The 15,772-nt window shown below is 37.8% G+C and overlaps 1 protein-coding gene across 16 annotated transcripts in view; it reads left to right on the forward strand.

Annotated features, from left to right (window-relative positions):
• dmd (dystrophin) overlaps window positions 1-15,772 on the forward strand; it is a 1,983,813-nt gene that overhangs the window by 700,546 nt on the left and 1,267,495 nt on the right. For 14 of the 16 annotated variants that reach the window (XM_072585000.1, XM_072584994.1, XM_072584999.1 and 11 more), the window contains exon 9: window positions 2,954-3,064. The exons of the other annotated variants lie outside the window; for them this stretch is intronic. In XM_072585000.1, the coding sequence (XP_072441101.1) occupies window positions 2,954-3,064 (111 nt within the window). The remainder of the gene's footprint in view (window positions 1-2,953; window positions 3,065-15,772) is intronic. 16 annotated transcript variants of the gene reach the window in all.

Below are 15,772 nucleotides of genomic sequence, written 5' to 3' on the forward strand. Positions count from 1 at the left end.
TTTTGAGGAAAATGTTGCAAACATACCAAATTTGCAATTCCATTTTGAAGCAATGGTAGGTGTTTTGAGGGGCCTAAAGGAGTCCCTGTAATAGGAACCAGATAAATAATCTGAATCATTGTATGTTAATGTATTGTGGATAACACCGCAAAGCAGTGAAGAAGAATTGGATGAAGACGCAAGAGAACCACAAGAAGGAAGGATCATGTAGCACATTGCATCTGAATAAGACAGGGAACAACTGCTGGAGTTCTGTGTTTGCTGTTCAGTCTGCTTATCTGAGAAGAGAATACATAGTTAGTATGCATCTGTGCTCACTTTCATGGAAGAGATAGTGCTGACAATCATTGACATAGAGACTACTGAGATTATGGCCAATAATGGTACTGAAACCATCGTTGACAGAATAATTTACCTAATGGTCCTGCTATTGTCCTACCTCTAACTCTTAACATCTTCTGATATCCAAGTTGTAGATGGTGTAAGCATGTGTCTCTTGCCTTTCATCTCTCCCTCACTGCAATCTGACCCTTGAACTTTTTTTTTAACCATGACCCATAAATGTCCACTTGGTCACACATCGGTGTGTTACCACTTATGGAGCAGACTGAAGCTGTCACTCGGAAACTGTTAGTGCCAGTGAGCCATGCTCATTCAGAAAATGTATACTTTTTTTTCTTGAAGAATGAGCTTTGACCTGAACTCTGCTGCTTTTCTTTGAAATACTGCTACAGAATGTTTTAACAGTTTAAAATCTCACCCAATAGATGGCACTTCCAGTGAGTCAGCACTCCCTCATTAGTGCTCTGAAATTTCAGCTTGGATCATGAGTTTGGCTCAAGTTGCCATTGAGCTTAATTGTGAAAGTTGAAGTACGACCACTGAACTAAAGCTGACAACATTTGCCTATTTCTTGTCATTTTATTATTGAATTATAGCTGGAATTCTGATGATGGTGACTGCAAACTGTGTGTAATATAAATTATCATGTTAAATCCCAAATGTGATAACAGTTTACTTTGATCACGGTGAAAAAGGTTAGTATGCAGGTACAGTAAGTAATCAAGCTGCTGGAATGTTATCATTTTTCTTTGTAAGGTGGATTAAATGCTAAGAAGAAAGTTATACTTCCGGTACACAGGACACTGGTGAGATCATTGTGCACAGTCCCCTTCTTTAAGGCAAGATGTAAAAGCACTAGTGGCAGTTCAGAGAATACTTATCAGACCTATACTTGGAATGAGTGGGTTGCTTTATGAATTATCAAAATCAGTCACTGTTGCTGCAATGTGCATCGCTGACACTAATTCTTTATGCACATGTCAAAGCTTATGGTTAAATAAGTTTTGGAGAACTGTTCTGACCTATTTTGCAGAAATATCTACCCCTCAGCAGGATGAAAATCTTTTTTGTCACTTGTACTCATCTAGTGGCTCATTAGCAGCTTGAGAGATGTTCAAAGATCATTATTAAAGGTGTAGTATGATTTTGAAATGGCACATGACTTTTGTTACTATGCCAAGACTGATAAAAAACAAATAGCATTTAACATGCTACTTTACAAGAGTTCCATGTGATACTGAATTGAATAGACAAGAAAAAGTCACTTAAATTGAGATTGGGACTTCTGCATCAATTACACAGAGGCGGCTATGATTAATTTATATTTCTAAATAGTCTGAAATAATTTATAGCCTATTAATTGGTATAGAAATTGATATATAATTCATTTGAAGATAGTCTTCTTTTTCTTGATGCAAATGCACACCAGCCAGTCAATATGAAAGCAATGGTCAGCTCCTCTACCAAGTAATCTAGTGCTGTAGCTATGAATTGGGGCACTAAGATGTGCTAAGAGTGAACAAAAGTTAATATTTTACCCTTTTGTTTCTTTATGAATGGACCAGGCCTTTACAACCAATGAGCTAGAAAATTAAAATTTAGATGTCTAAGCCACTAAGTTTGTAGTTAGTCTGTGGTAGCATCTGTTTTAAGCTCATGGTGAAACATCAGTCTGCCTTGCACAATCTTAACCCAAATGTATAGGGTGCCGATTTTACATTAGTTTTCAAAATTGATTCAAACAATCATGGAAGTTTTCACCTAATCACCATATTTCACATCCTTTGATTGTTCAAAGCATTTTCCTGCTAATGAAATATTTATGAAGTTAGCTTTTGTTGTAATATCTGCAGGTTTGGTAGCCAGGTTATTCATAAACAGCAGTGAGAGAAATGATCAAACAAACTTTTTTTTCCCCTTGCCATCAATAATTATTAACCAGATCTTGTAACTGACCAGCTTTGTTTTTAATTTATTAGCTTGAATGTTTAAAAAAAATCTGTCAATAAATGATCAACAATGAACTTTATTGAACAGCATGTATAATTAACATGAAGTCTACCCTTCTAGAAACTTAGATATTAGCCATTATTTTATGCCAGTGATTTCACTTAGTAAGATGATTAACTTTAAAGAGTATTTTTGATAGTTTATATTCCCTGTTAAAACAAACAGTTTCTGGAAATGACAATAATTATCTGCCTGATTCAGCAGTGTTCCAGAAACCTATCACTCACAATGTGAAGGTTTACTGCCTTTCAAAAAGGGTTCTGAGTAGACTGCTGTGAAGAAATGAGGCATTCTGCCTCCACCAGTGAAAAGTTGACACTTTTGTGTTAAATGGAAGTCGATATTAAATTTACTAATGTGAATTTCACCTGATTTTGATGATGGTGATAGGGGGATTTTCAGCACCATTTTTCATTCATTTTTGGAATTCTGTATTTTTTTCCCAATAACGATAATCATTGCTTGTAAGCAGTATTTTGGTGGAGAATTCTTGTGTTGCTAAGATTTCTTTCACTCAGTTTATATTTGTTTTTCATATTTTTCTACTTGTTGATACCCTTTCCACAATGTTTGTGTGCTTCTCCCCATTTCCCCTTTTCAGATCACAGTCCATGTGCGCACTCCTTCACCTTCTAAACGCTACAAAAGCTATGCCTACACACAAGCCGCTTACGTTATGTCTCCTGACCAAAAGATGGACCTCCATCCAAAGGTCTGTCATCACTGCATGGTTTTCTCAACTTGCTTGTTCTTCTCTTCTGATTTCATTCTGCATGTAACAGTGGTAGAAATGCTAACCGTGAAGTGAATGGTTAATGATGTATGCTTTTAGGACTGTTCTGAGCTTTTGTATGGCTATTCTGGACCACAGCTTTATTAATGACTTTAATTCCATTAGTCTGGTCAAATTGCAAGCAGCAGGGGGTATAATCAGTTCACACTGTATGCATTGCACTTCCATGTTGATGGATTTCTGTTATTATGGCACAAGCCTGGTGCTGAAATAACTAACTGCAATATTCTGTATTGTTTGCAAAATTGGATGAGAAATACTATCCATATCTGTTTTACTTTAATCTCAAGTATGATATTGGAGAGTACATTTTTGTCTTTTAGACTACTTGTAGCACTTAAAGTCACTTCAGAGAAATATTTCACATGGTTGTATTGTTGAACAAGCATGTGAACCATTGACTTTTAACATATCTTTTGTACTATATGTTCTAGAATCTTAATTTAGATTTTAGAGTGCAAGCTATGAGAAAGCAAAATACTCATTAGAACTCTAAAGAGGGATTGGACGATATACTATACCAAATCCTTGTGGATTTGGTTTGAATTCATTCATTGATCAGGAAATGATCATCTTATTAGTTGATTGCAGACATGATATAGGTTTAGGTGATCCGAAACTAGCAATTTGAAGGTTGAAAGTTTGTGAAAGAAAATAGATGGTTATAAAGCATTAATTACACTAAATTATCTATGTTAATATTTTAATATTGTCATCAAAATGGAAATTCTCAGTGACTTACAATTACAAAGGAAGATGTAATCCTCATATTTTGATCTTAATGTGTTCTAACAAGAAGTTTGTTCTAGTATCATGAAAGGAAACTAAAATGGGTTCTGCAGTTGTTTCAGAGAGTTCAATTTTGGAAATCTTACAGTAAAATCAATATACTTTTATTTGATTCACCATTTTCAAAATGAACTTTTGAATTATGACAAAGAAGACAATAAATACCTGAGCTTCATCTTTAAGCATGCCTGAGTAAATTCCTACTTTTGATTTTAATTTTCATTTCCATTTTACATGCATCAATGACAACATAGTCGAGCAACATCCTGACAAAACTGAGTTGCTGAATCACTCTTGCAGCCAATGTCTTGGACTCCTTGATTACCACCCCTTGGTATTATTTGTCCCACTAGTGGGCAAATCCTCAAGAGGTGTTGGTGCATGGAATACAATCAGGAAGGCGTTTTCCTCTAACTTCTTAACGTCGACACTCCACTAATGTTGCTGTGAAACAGGGGAATCAACCCACAATCAATGAAGTGTACAGGGGACCAAGCCAGAAGCAACATGAGACATGTCTAAAGATGAGGGGGTCAACCTACAGCACAGGGCTACACAAAAATCGGAAGCATCATCTGATGGACAGAAGTGATCCAGCAACTCTCAGATCAGATCAAAACTGCTGCAAGGGATGGTGGAAAGTAAAACAACTAATTGGAGAAGGATGCTCCATAATTTTGCCCATCCTGAATAATTGTGAAGTATGCAAAAGACAAGGTTAAAGCATTTGTAACTATTGTCAATGAGAAGTACTGTCTAGATGGTCCATCTTGTGCTCCTGCAGAGGTCCCTATCGTGAAAGATGTCAATTTTCAGCCAATTTGATTCAGCAAAATGAAGTCAGTGGGAGGTTGAGGTGGGGTTTGCGGGAGGCAAGAGCTTGTGGCTACTGCTGGAATCACCCCTAACACAATGGAAGGTGGTTGTGGCTGTTGGAGGTTAATCATCTCAGTCCCGGGGCATTTCTGCAGTAGTTTCCCAGGTAATGTCCGAAGCCAAACCATCTTCAGCTGCTGCTTCAATCACTGCAACACCATCACAAAGTCAGTAATGGGGTCAGTATTCCCTCTAAATTGGCAGCAGCTGGTCAGTATTCCCTCTAAATTGGCAGCAGCTGGGAAGTTTCACATGTACCAATCATTTTGCCAGTGCATTGGCTTCCACTTCCAGAAGCTGCTGTCATACTCAAACCTCGGGTCTGCACATCAGAAGACATTGTCAGAAGGAACAAGGTGGAGGGATGTTCAGTGATGATTGTACAATGTTTAATAACCACGGATGCAAGATCCAAACAATATTGGGACATAATAATTGGCAAGCAATATTTACACCAAGAATATGCCAATTAATCACCATTACCAACATGAGAGAATTTAACCAAATCCTTTTGACTTTCAATGGTGAACCACTTCCATCAGCATTCTGGGATACTGTGAACCAATTATACAAACACTATGGCTACAAGAGCAGGCCAAATTCTGTGGCAGATAACTCAACTTCTGAATTCTCAAACCTGTCCACCATCAACAAAGCACGATTCAGGTGTCTGATGGAATGCTCCCTACTTGTTTGGTTGAGTGCAGCTCCAACAACATTTGAGAAGCTTGACATCATCCAAGGAAGAACAGTCTGCTTTATTATCATCTCAACCAATGCCATGAACATTCATTTCTTCCATCACTGACACACAGCGACCTTCAATACCACCTTTCAAAACTGTGGCTTCTACCTCCCAAAATGGAAAGGGCAGCACACAAGTGGAAAGACTGGTACCCTTAAGATTCCTGCAAACTACACACAATTCTGATTCAAAACTGTATCACTGTTCCCTCACTGTTCAAATCCTAGTGCTCCCTTCCTAACAATGCTGTGAATGTATCTTCACAACACGGACCACAGCAGTTGTCCGCCACTCTCTCAAAAACAATTAGGAACGTACTATAAATGTGGATCCAGTTACTGGTGCCTGCATCCCTTGAAAGTCTTTTTTTAAAGAGGCCTTTCAATTTAGATTTTGACAAAGCAAAGACAACTAACTAAATCTTCTCAAAACTCACTACAGCTAAATAAAATTTGATTTTTGCTGAATGTACTTTGGGAAGCTTGGCTTCACATTCCACTATTCTATCCCCTTGACTGCCACACATTCATAACCTTGCTTGTATTCTCATCATAAACCTGGCTTGGTTTTGTGGCAAAGTGCTCAGCCATCATGTCAGTGGGGTACTTACCACTTAAGGTGTGTTATTTCTTCTATCAGAACGTTCATCATGCATTCTCAATGCAGTATGAGATATGTGATTCTTATGGGATATTCCTACAGGTCATGCTTGGGTCTTTTAATAGTCCTGACCAAATGTTTTGATTTTTGCATCACTTCTTTTCTCTTCAAAAAGGAAAAGAATACTCGTCCTAATACTGGTGACTTTAATTAATGATGTATCTTCCTTGTTGGTTGCATCTAAAATTGCTTTAACGTTGCGTTTTATTTGGGATGACAAAAACATACAAATGATCTTTCCTTTGGATTATTTTAACCATTACAACTCCGTTACCAGGTTTGATGGAGAAATGAGGAATTAAATATGCAGAAAGCATTTCTGAAGGTGATCTTGCTATGAATGATTTGAAAAATACTTACACTAAACTTTTTTAAATGGCAGTAACACATGTTTGTTTTTTGAAATATAGTGCTTGGTATTGCAACTATAAGTCTCAGTAGTTTGGAGGATCTGGTAGAAACTTGGTGATGTGCGAGGAAATAGTGAAATGAATATTTTTTTAAATTGTGAAATGAATAATGTTTTTGTTAATCAGGATAAATGGAGAATAGTCCAGTGAATTTTAATCTTAAAAACATTTTTTTTAAAATTGCACTAACGTTATTGTAACAAAAGGACTATTAAGTAGTCATTTGCCAGTACAAAACCTGAGTATTGCAGAAAAAAGACATATTTTGTCTGCACTGCTTTTCTTCTGCACTTATCAGGATGCTTGCAGAATTATCAGTGTAAATACTATTTGAGAAGAAAGTATTGATTGATTGCCAAGTGGATTCAGCAGTTAGCCAAAGACTGGCCATTAATTGCCAAGCTTTCTTTAAATTTAAACCAGACAGGATGACTTGAATTGGTCAAGGTATTGCCCTGAGGAATGAATTTGAATGTCTGCTGCCTATTTTGTGAAGTTGAAACAGATGCAGTGTAACTACTTGTTATTTTTAATCTGTGATGCACAAGGCCCTGTCCGTTCAGATATATTGCTTCCAGAATGTGTAAGAACATGAGAAATGGGAGAAGGAAAGGTCATTTGATGCACTGAATCTGTTCTACCAGTTAAGATGATCAAGTTATCTTGACTTCACTTTCTTGCGCTCCCTCCCATAGTCTTTTACTGACCAATCATATAATCCCACAGTGTGGAAACATGACACTTCAAATATCTGTCTAACTCTGTTTTAAATATATTAACTGACACCCAATACAGATCTCAAGAATCGAGAATTTCAAAAAATTAACAATCCATAGAACGAAGAATCATTTTCATCTGAATTGGAGGATTTCTAATTTTAAAACTCTGTTTCATTGTTCTGGATTTACTCAAGAGGGGAAACATCCACTCAGCATGTACCCTTAACAAACCACCTGAAAATATTATTCAATTAGATTGCCCCACATCTTTAAAAGACCAATGAGTATGGGCTCAACCTTTCCTCATGAACCAATTCTTTCATTCCAGGAATCAATCTTGTGACACTTTTCTGAATTGCTCCCAGTGCTAATATGTCACTGTTTAAGCAAGGTATCAAAATTGTAAATATTATTATCGGTGCTATCTCACCAAGACCTTGTACAAAGGCAATTTACCTTGCTTACTACTCACCGTACCTATACTAACCTTTTCTGTTTTATGTTAGAGGATATTCAGATCTCTGTGTGCTTTAATATTACAAGACAGCTACTTTAATAATAATCTGCTTCTCAAGACTTCTGATCAGAGCAGATAATCTCACCTTTTCTCTCATTAGACTCCATCTGTCAAATCTTTGTCCACTCACCAAACCTATCCATTAGATTAGATTACATTCTGTTTGATTAGATTACATCCACTAACCTAAACCATCTAATGCACCACTTAGACTGTTTGGAGTGAATGTTTGCTGCCAACTTCATGATGATGACCCAATCCCAGATGTACACCGAGTCGAACTGGTTCGGTATTTCACCAGCAGTGTCCTGTTCATTGGTTGTTTTCAGGACAAGCATTTGAAAACCGTGGAAGTGTTCACATCCCATTACAATAATTAAAGGGCTGGCAGCTTTGGGCCCCTGCAGCACCATGTTGCAGCATGTCCAGCTAAATAAATGTGTAATAATAAACTCAGGACACTAAGGGTTTAAGGGAAACGACCACTGGGAGGAGTTGTTAGGACCATGAATGTTCCCTTTGATTTGAATGAAGGAACAGAGTGGTACAGACTGGATGGGTGAAACGCCCTCTCCTGTAGTGTGTGATTTATGACCCTCTGTTTGGAACTGAACCACTGGGGCTGAATCCTCACCTTGGACTGTCACATGAAGGTGACCTCAATGAAGCTGGCTGCCTGGCCATGTGCTGGGGGCGGGGAGGTGGGGAGGGCACCTCTCACTCCAGCAAAATGCCTGTGGCACCACTTAATTGTTCCAATCAGCCCCATATTCTGATGAATTGACTGTCTTCATGGAGTTAGCAGCCACATTGAACCTTTGCCTGCCACCATTTATGTCGTGCCAGGAGATGTGCTGCATTACCAGCCCCCACTCCTCTTCCTGCTTCAAGGGCCTATACAATTCAGCTCTTTGTATCAGCAATTTGCTTTCCTCCCCAGCAGTATCATCATTATGTTTGACTACATTCCATTCTGTCCCTTCATCCAAGTCATTAATATAGATTATAAATGGTTTTGGCCCTAACATTGCTGTCGATGATGCTTCCCAGTTACTTTGCCAATCAGAAAATGCCCAATTTATCCCAATTCTCCATTTCCTGTATCTCAATCAATTTCCTATCCATGCTAATATATAATTCCTGACACCATGAGTGGTTATCCTGTGCAGGAACCTTTTATGTGACTCCATGTGGAATGCTTGTTGAAACTGATCTGGTACCTTTTTATGCACCCAGCTTTGTTACACCCTCAAAGAATTTTAATAGACAGGATTTCCCTTCCTTAATGCAAATTGTCTTTTGTTGATCATATTTTTTACTTTCAAAATGTCTAGTTATGGATTCCAACACTTTGCCAATGATAAATGTTTAGACTTTCGTTCACTTTTGTTATGGAATGTGAGCACCATTGACAACGTTTGTTGTCTCCTTCCAATTGCTGTTAAGAGTGCGCAATGAGAGGTGCAAAATCTTTATTCCACTGGTACTAAGTATCTATTTCAGACTTCACCATGTTGAAGAAAATCAATCATTTAACCTCATTCGCTGCTTTTAAGTCCCCTCAAATATGCAATCCTTTCTGAAAAGAAAACAAAATATTGTATTCATAATCCCATATCAAAGTGAATCTTTTAATGTTGTTTTGGAATTGTTAATAAACTATGAATCTGCAGACCACCACCCCGTGTTAATTTTAGGTTATGGAAGTGGTTAAGTAGTAATGATACTGTAATAATATCACTTAGTATATCTATTTGCATATCTATTGAAACTGCAAGCATGGATTTTCTTTTTACTTCCACGGAACAGGTATATTTTTTTTTGCCAAATTTTAAAGGGGAATGGATTTCTTGAATTTCTCCATATCTTCCCTTCTTTTCATAAGCATTTGTGTCTCTACTGTAAAGTCATAGAACACTTACTGCATGGCAAGACCATTCAGGGAGTGAAAATGGGGTTTTTGTGTCCTGTGCACTGTGTTTCAATGGACAGCTGAGGTTTAGGTTTCCATGATGTGCTATATGCACCGCCCCCTTTCCATTACCAATAAGAATATAACCAGTCAGGAAAAAGCATGGATAGTTTGGCCCTGGTCAATTTGTCCCTGCCGCTTTTGAAGGTCTTGGTATTTTCTGAACAACATGTTCATCCAGCCCACTATCTCTGCTGTTGTCCTTTATTAAGGGGTGGGGAATGAATGTAGGCCATTTGCTTATTAACAAATTAGGAATTTGTAAATGTTCCACCCATTAATTAGTGTAATTGTTTTTCTCTCGAGTTGTGATAGCTTTAAGCTCCTCCCTCCTTCCTGTCGTAATTCGAATATAATGTGTCTTGTTTGATATCTACAGGAAGTGTGTGATATGTACTATGACTTAGTATGTTGAGCGTTATTTACAATGGTATATTATGAAACAAATAAGAACTCAGCTGCAATAAAAAAAAGTAAAATTATAGTAAATTTCAATACATGATGGCGCAGAAATTCCTGTAGCAATACACCACTTAATTTGAAAACAAAATCTGCTCATCATCCTGATTGCATGCATGCAATGGAAGATGTTGGAAATGTGAGAGGAACTTCATGAACATCAGGTCCAATAGTCTACGGCCCCAAACAATGGAGGCTAATGATGGGGAAATAAACAGAATGGCAGAGAGCTGGAACCAAAGTGCATTAGAGTTAAATTAGATCAAGAGAGAGAGAGATAATTTGGATTTTAAAAAGTAGAGACTGTTTGGAAATTAAAGAAAAGAGTTGCAATCTAGATTATCTGTAGGATCAATTTACTTACTTTGAGATTTTGCACCCAGAATTGTTCTAGTTTGAGTTTTTCAAGACTGAATTTTACATAATAGCCATATATATCATTACTATGTCCTTGTGCTAGGAAATAAATCAGCATGACATATCTTTCATGAGATTCATTTATATTTATGGCACAGAGCAACGATTGCGCAAAACTCATCAGGAAGTAGATGGTAACTTACATTTCAGCAAGACTAATTGCGGTCCACCATAAATAGTCCAGCAGTTTAGCAGTTTGTGGTGATTCATAACTCATGTGGTATCTTGTCTTCATCGTAGGTTGCTGTTTGTTTCTACAGTGATTGTAGGGTTCTTGGAAGTTGTCTTTATATTTACAGCAACCTCTATGATTCAGCATACACATTCCTATAGGAATGCTTGTACAATCAGTTCGTGCCAATAAGATTCCAGTTGTTAGTAATGGATACTGACTAACATGCCAGATCAGAGCAGATAAAATTGCTACAGGTTAAGGACTGCATTTTATAAATGCAAAATATCAACTCGCTGAGACACCTGTATGAATCACTTTACTGAAGACTTTAACAAGTCTGAAACAAGTGGCGGTAAACACTCTGCCTAATTGTTGCTCTACTTTCCTTTCTTGCAGCTTATCTTTAGGTTGAGTTCTGGGTGCTTTATGATAATGTGACAGTTTTTAGAAGCTATTGGAGACTATGTTCATGTCGAGTTCATTTGCTATTTTATCCTGAAGAAACCATTTAATTAGTCTTTAACCAATCTGGCTCTAGGCTAGCTTACAAAAAGAAAATTAGTAAGTGAAAAAAATGAAGCATTAGAGTGACTCTAAGAAATAGGAAGTAGAGCTAATGAACCACTTACTTGTGTAATTGAACATTATTGAAATAAATAATATCTATCAACAGTCTGCAGTTAACCACTATGGAAAGGAAGCACTTATTCAATCTGCATTCAACATCTTTAGAAGTAATTTATTGAAGAATTTCCTTCTGATTCAAGTTTAGAGTGAAACTGTTTGTTTGGGTATTCTCTATATGATACATGGGAGCCCAAAAGTAGATACTCTTTTGATACACTAATATAACAAGATCTGCAGTTGATTTGAGCTATAAATGTGGTGCTGTATGTCATTTCAGAATGAGTCCTGTTGGACTCCAAATATCATTTAGGCGAAAGTGAGGACTGCAGATGCTGGAGATTAGAGTCAAGATTAGAGTGGTGCTGGAAAAGCACAGCGGGTCAGGCAGCATCTGAGGAGCAGGAGAATCGACATTTCAGGAAAAAGCCCTTCATCAGGAATGATGCTGAAAGCCTCAGGGGTGGAGAGATAAGTGGGTGGGGGGTGGGGCTGGGGAGAAGGTAGTTGAGAGTGAAATAGGTAGATGGAGGAAGGGGTAAAGGTGATAGGTCAGAGAGGAGAGTGGAGCCGATAGGTGGGACAGGTCATGAGGATGGTGACAGGTCTTCCAGCCTCATTCCTGATGAAGGGCTCCTGCCCAAAATGTCAATTTTCCTGCTCCTCAGATGCTGCCTGACTTGCTGTGCTTTTCCAGCACCACTCTAATCTTGACTCCAAGCATTATTTACCCTGGTCTCTCCAACGATGCTGCCAGACCTTTTGAGTTTCTCCAGTCCTTTGTGTTTTTGCTTTAGATAAAGGTTGGCTTGATTCTCTGAAATGAGGACCAATGGAGGAATTAGATCTTTGCATTACAGAAGTGGAATCTAGAAAACTAGACATTCCACACACACTGCTTAGATGTTTGTTATGATAATACACTGGTTCCTTGGCACAAATGACCACTTTAGCACTTGAGATGATGTACTGGCTACAGGCGTGGATGTGCTGTCAACAATACTGTTGAAGACTGAAGAGAACTGGCTGGCTAACGGGAAACAGTAGGCATTTTTTTTTCCTCAGTTGGCAGGATGTAACAACTGGACTTCCATGGGGAATGGTGCTAGGACTTCAACTGTTTACAATTTATAAAATGCCTTCAATAAAGGATTGTCAAATTTGCTGACCATTGAAAAAGGCAGGTAGAAAAGTAAGTTGTAAATAGAACCAAAGGAGTTGACAAAAGGATGTTAATTGATTAATTGAGTGGGCAAAGACCTGGCAAGTGGCACATAATGTGGGGAAATGTGAAATTGTCCATTTTAGCAGGAAGAATAGAAAAATAAACAAGCATATTACCAAATGAGTAAGAGGGTGAGAATTCTAAGATACAGATGATCTGGGTTTCTCAGTGCCTGAATCACAAAGGTATAGCAAGTAATAAGGAAAGCTAATAGAATGAAATCAAAGTACTACAGTTGCTAGGAATCTGATTCAAATACAGAGAAAGCTGGAGAAACTTGGCAGGAGTGGTGGCATCTGTGGAGAGAAAGAGTTAATATTTTATGCTTAGTATCAGGTATCTGTTCTCATTAAAAAGTCATTTCCTAATCCAGGATCTCAAGAAATAACAAGAAAGAAAGTATTTATTTCAAAAGAACAGTTGTCTCCCTTGATGAAAATTTATGAGATTCAATGTTTATCAGATTTTTTTACTGGAATCTACCTGAGTTGGCAGAGAGAACTTCCTTTTTCAAGTGAAAAATAGGGAATTGAAGATCCTCCAGTTAAGATGATGGACTGAGAGCAAGAGTCTTTATAAATGGCAACATCTTCCACGAAGGATATCCAAAGATATAAGAACCTTTAGTGGAGAATCAAGATGCAGAGACAACAGTCATCAAACAACAAACCTACCATTTTTCCAAGTTTGAATAAAGTGTATTCTGAGAAAAGTGTGAAATATCCAGATTGCTTGCACTTGCAATGGCAGATGTTTGAGGGAAGGTGGGTTAGTGATACAAATACATGATAAAATTATTTAACTATGTGGAAAAAAGCTTAGGGGAGATGTTAAGTAAAGTAATGGTTCCACAGAGGTTGATGTTTATGTTACATTGGCTATACACAACTGTTAATGTCAGGAGATGATAAATACTATGCTAGTGTTCAGAGAGAGTAGATGTATCAACCAACTCTTTAGTTCCAAATAATTATGCTTTATCAAATGTAATTGCACTTATTGTTGTGATACAGGAAGAGTTTTCTTGTTTAAGAAGAGTACCTCTTCAGTGGATACTCTATGATGGTGTATCCTGTACCATGAATCAATAGATATGCCCAGGACACAGTGAGGTTAAAGGTGAATGGGTGACAGTGAACTATCTTAAACAACTCTCACTCAATACCATGTACTGGTCAAGATGACAGATACCACAAGGGGCCAGCTGTGGACATATGGGAAAATGCAAAACTTGTCTCTGTGATTTAGGAATGTCATCATTGACTTTAGAGGTTTAACGCAGGCTGAAGTCAACAGCTCATGGGCTGAGTGACAGTCTTGGGGGAAAGGTGCGGTATATGAAGTCAATTGCTATTTCTAGTAGTTAGACTTCATCAACAGTGATGTCACATTGAATGGAATGCTTGAAGAAAAACAATTCTATCAATGTCCGGCTCAATATTGCCTCTGAACAGAGTATAAGTAGCTAACAAGTGATAATCTGGTGTCCAGTCCTTGCATATCTAAACCTTTCAGAACCTATTCACGACATTTGCAGATCTGGTTTATTGTCATAAGGAAGAAAAACTTGACTTGGCCTAGTGTGAATGTTACTGGAGTGACAGGATTACCCTTTGAGGAGATCTTGAATTGGTAAAGCTTATAATCCCTTGAGTGTAGATGAATAAGAGTGATTTAATTGAAACAGGTGAAAAAGATCAGTGGCTTGACAGAGTAGCTGCTAGAAAATGTTTCTCCTGGCTGTTGTATCTGGAAAGCGGGGTCAGTATCTTAGAGTAAGGGGTCAGCTATTTAGGAGGAAAAAACTGTTAACTTGGAACACTAAGATAATTCTGAGGATTTACAGAGAACTGAGCATTTTTTAAAAAAATGAATGATTTCTGGGTACAAAGGGAATTAGGGGATATGAGAATTGTGCTCAAAGGTAGATTTGAGGTTGAAGGCAAGGTTTTGTTGAATGATAGAGCTGGCAAAGAGGGCCCACTGTTGCTTCTGCTTATATTCTTGTGAATCTTAGCTGCTCTGCGAATTTGCCAAATAAACTACTCAATTATATCAAATCAATAGAATGTGAAACAAATGGCAATCCTGATGGATCACTTAGCTGTGAAACATACTGCATAACAGTATTGTGAGAGCACCTTCATTATACTGATTACACCTGTTCCACTTTGAGGGCACCACAGATGATGGCCACCTCCTACAAATGTGTTTTCTTTATTAGAAGGACATCAGTCGGGGTAGCAAGGATGCCAGTATGCTGAGCGAAGTGGTTAGCTTTGAATGCTGGTTTGAAAATGAATATTTCATCCAAATTCTCCTCCTGGTAATAATTTTCTCTTTTTCCTGTTGGTTAACTTTTAATTGTTTAAAGCCACATGTGCCCCTGTTGTTCAACTAAGAGGAAAGCCTGCTGTCTATCTCTGTTCTATGAGTTATAGCAGAAGACAAAAGAATAGGCAAAAGTGAACTGATATTTTAATCAGTCATGGCTGGTCGAAACGTTTTGTTTGAGTTATGTCATTTCTTAATGACATAATTTCTGATTAGAGAGGTTTTGTCTCGGAAATTGTGAGCACAGCCCATCACAGTGTTCCACATTGTCTTAAAGGTCCACAGTGTTGCATCACCAGTCTTCTCCCATTGTAAGTACCCGAATAACATTTTTAAACAAGATTGGGAATTGGCAGTTGGCTAGTGACAGGGATGAGGATAAAGTAATTTAAGAACTGCTTGTGTTCTGGAAGAGAACCTCAATGTTTCATGTAATTAAAATTTCAGGTTGACTTATCATCCATTCTGTACATTTCCCATAAGAAAGCAGACAGGCAACTGGCTGACAGGCTTGTGCTTCCACCGCTATGAACAGACTGAGAGGACGTGCACCAGATAATTTGACTATGGCTTCACTTACCTCTCTACAGGACTGTGCCTGGCCTCCTTTCCCCTCTTTTTTTTTGTATATATGTTACATAGAAATACCAAACTTAAAGTACCTACAGCTTAAAATCTTAGACCCCACAGAATTTGGCTCCATTG

The sequence above is a fragment of the Chiloscyllium punctatum genome, chromosome 15, assembly GCF_047496795.1.
Source record: "Chiloscyllium punctatum isolate Juve2018m chromosome 15, sChiPun1.3, whole genome shotgun sequence".
In the NCBI taxonomy this organism is placed as follows: Eukaryota; Metazoa; Chordata; class Chondrichthyes; order Orectolobiformes; family Hemiscylliidae; genus Chiloscyllium; species Chiloscyllium punctatum.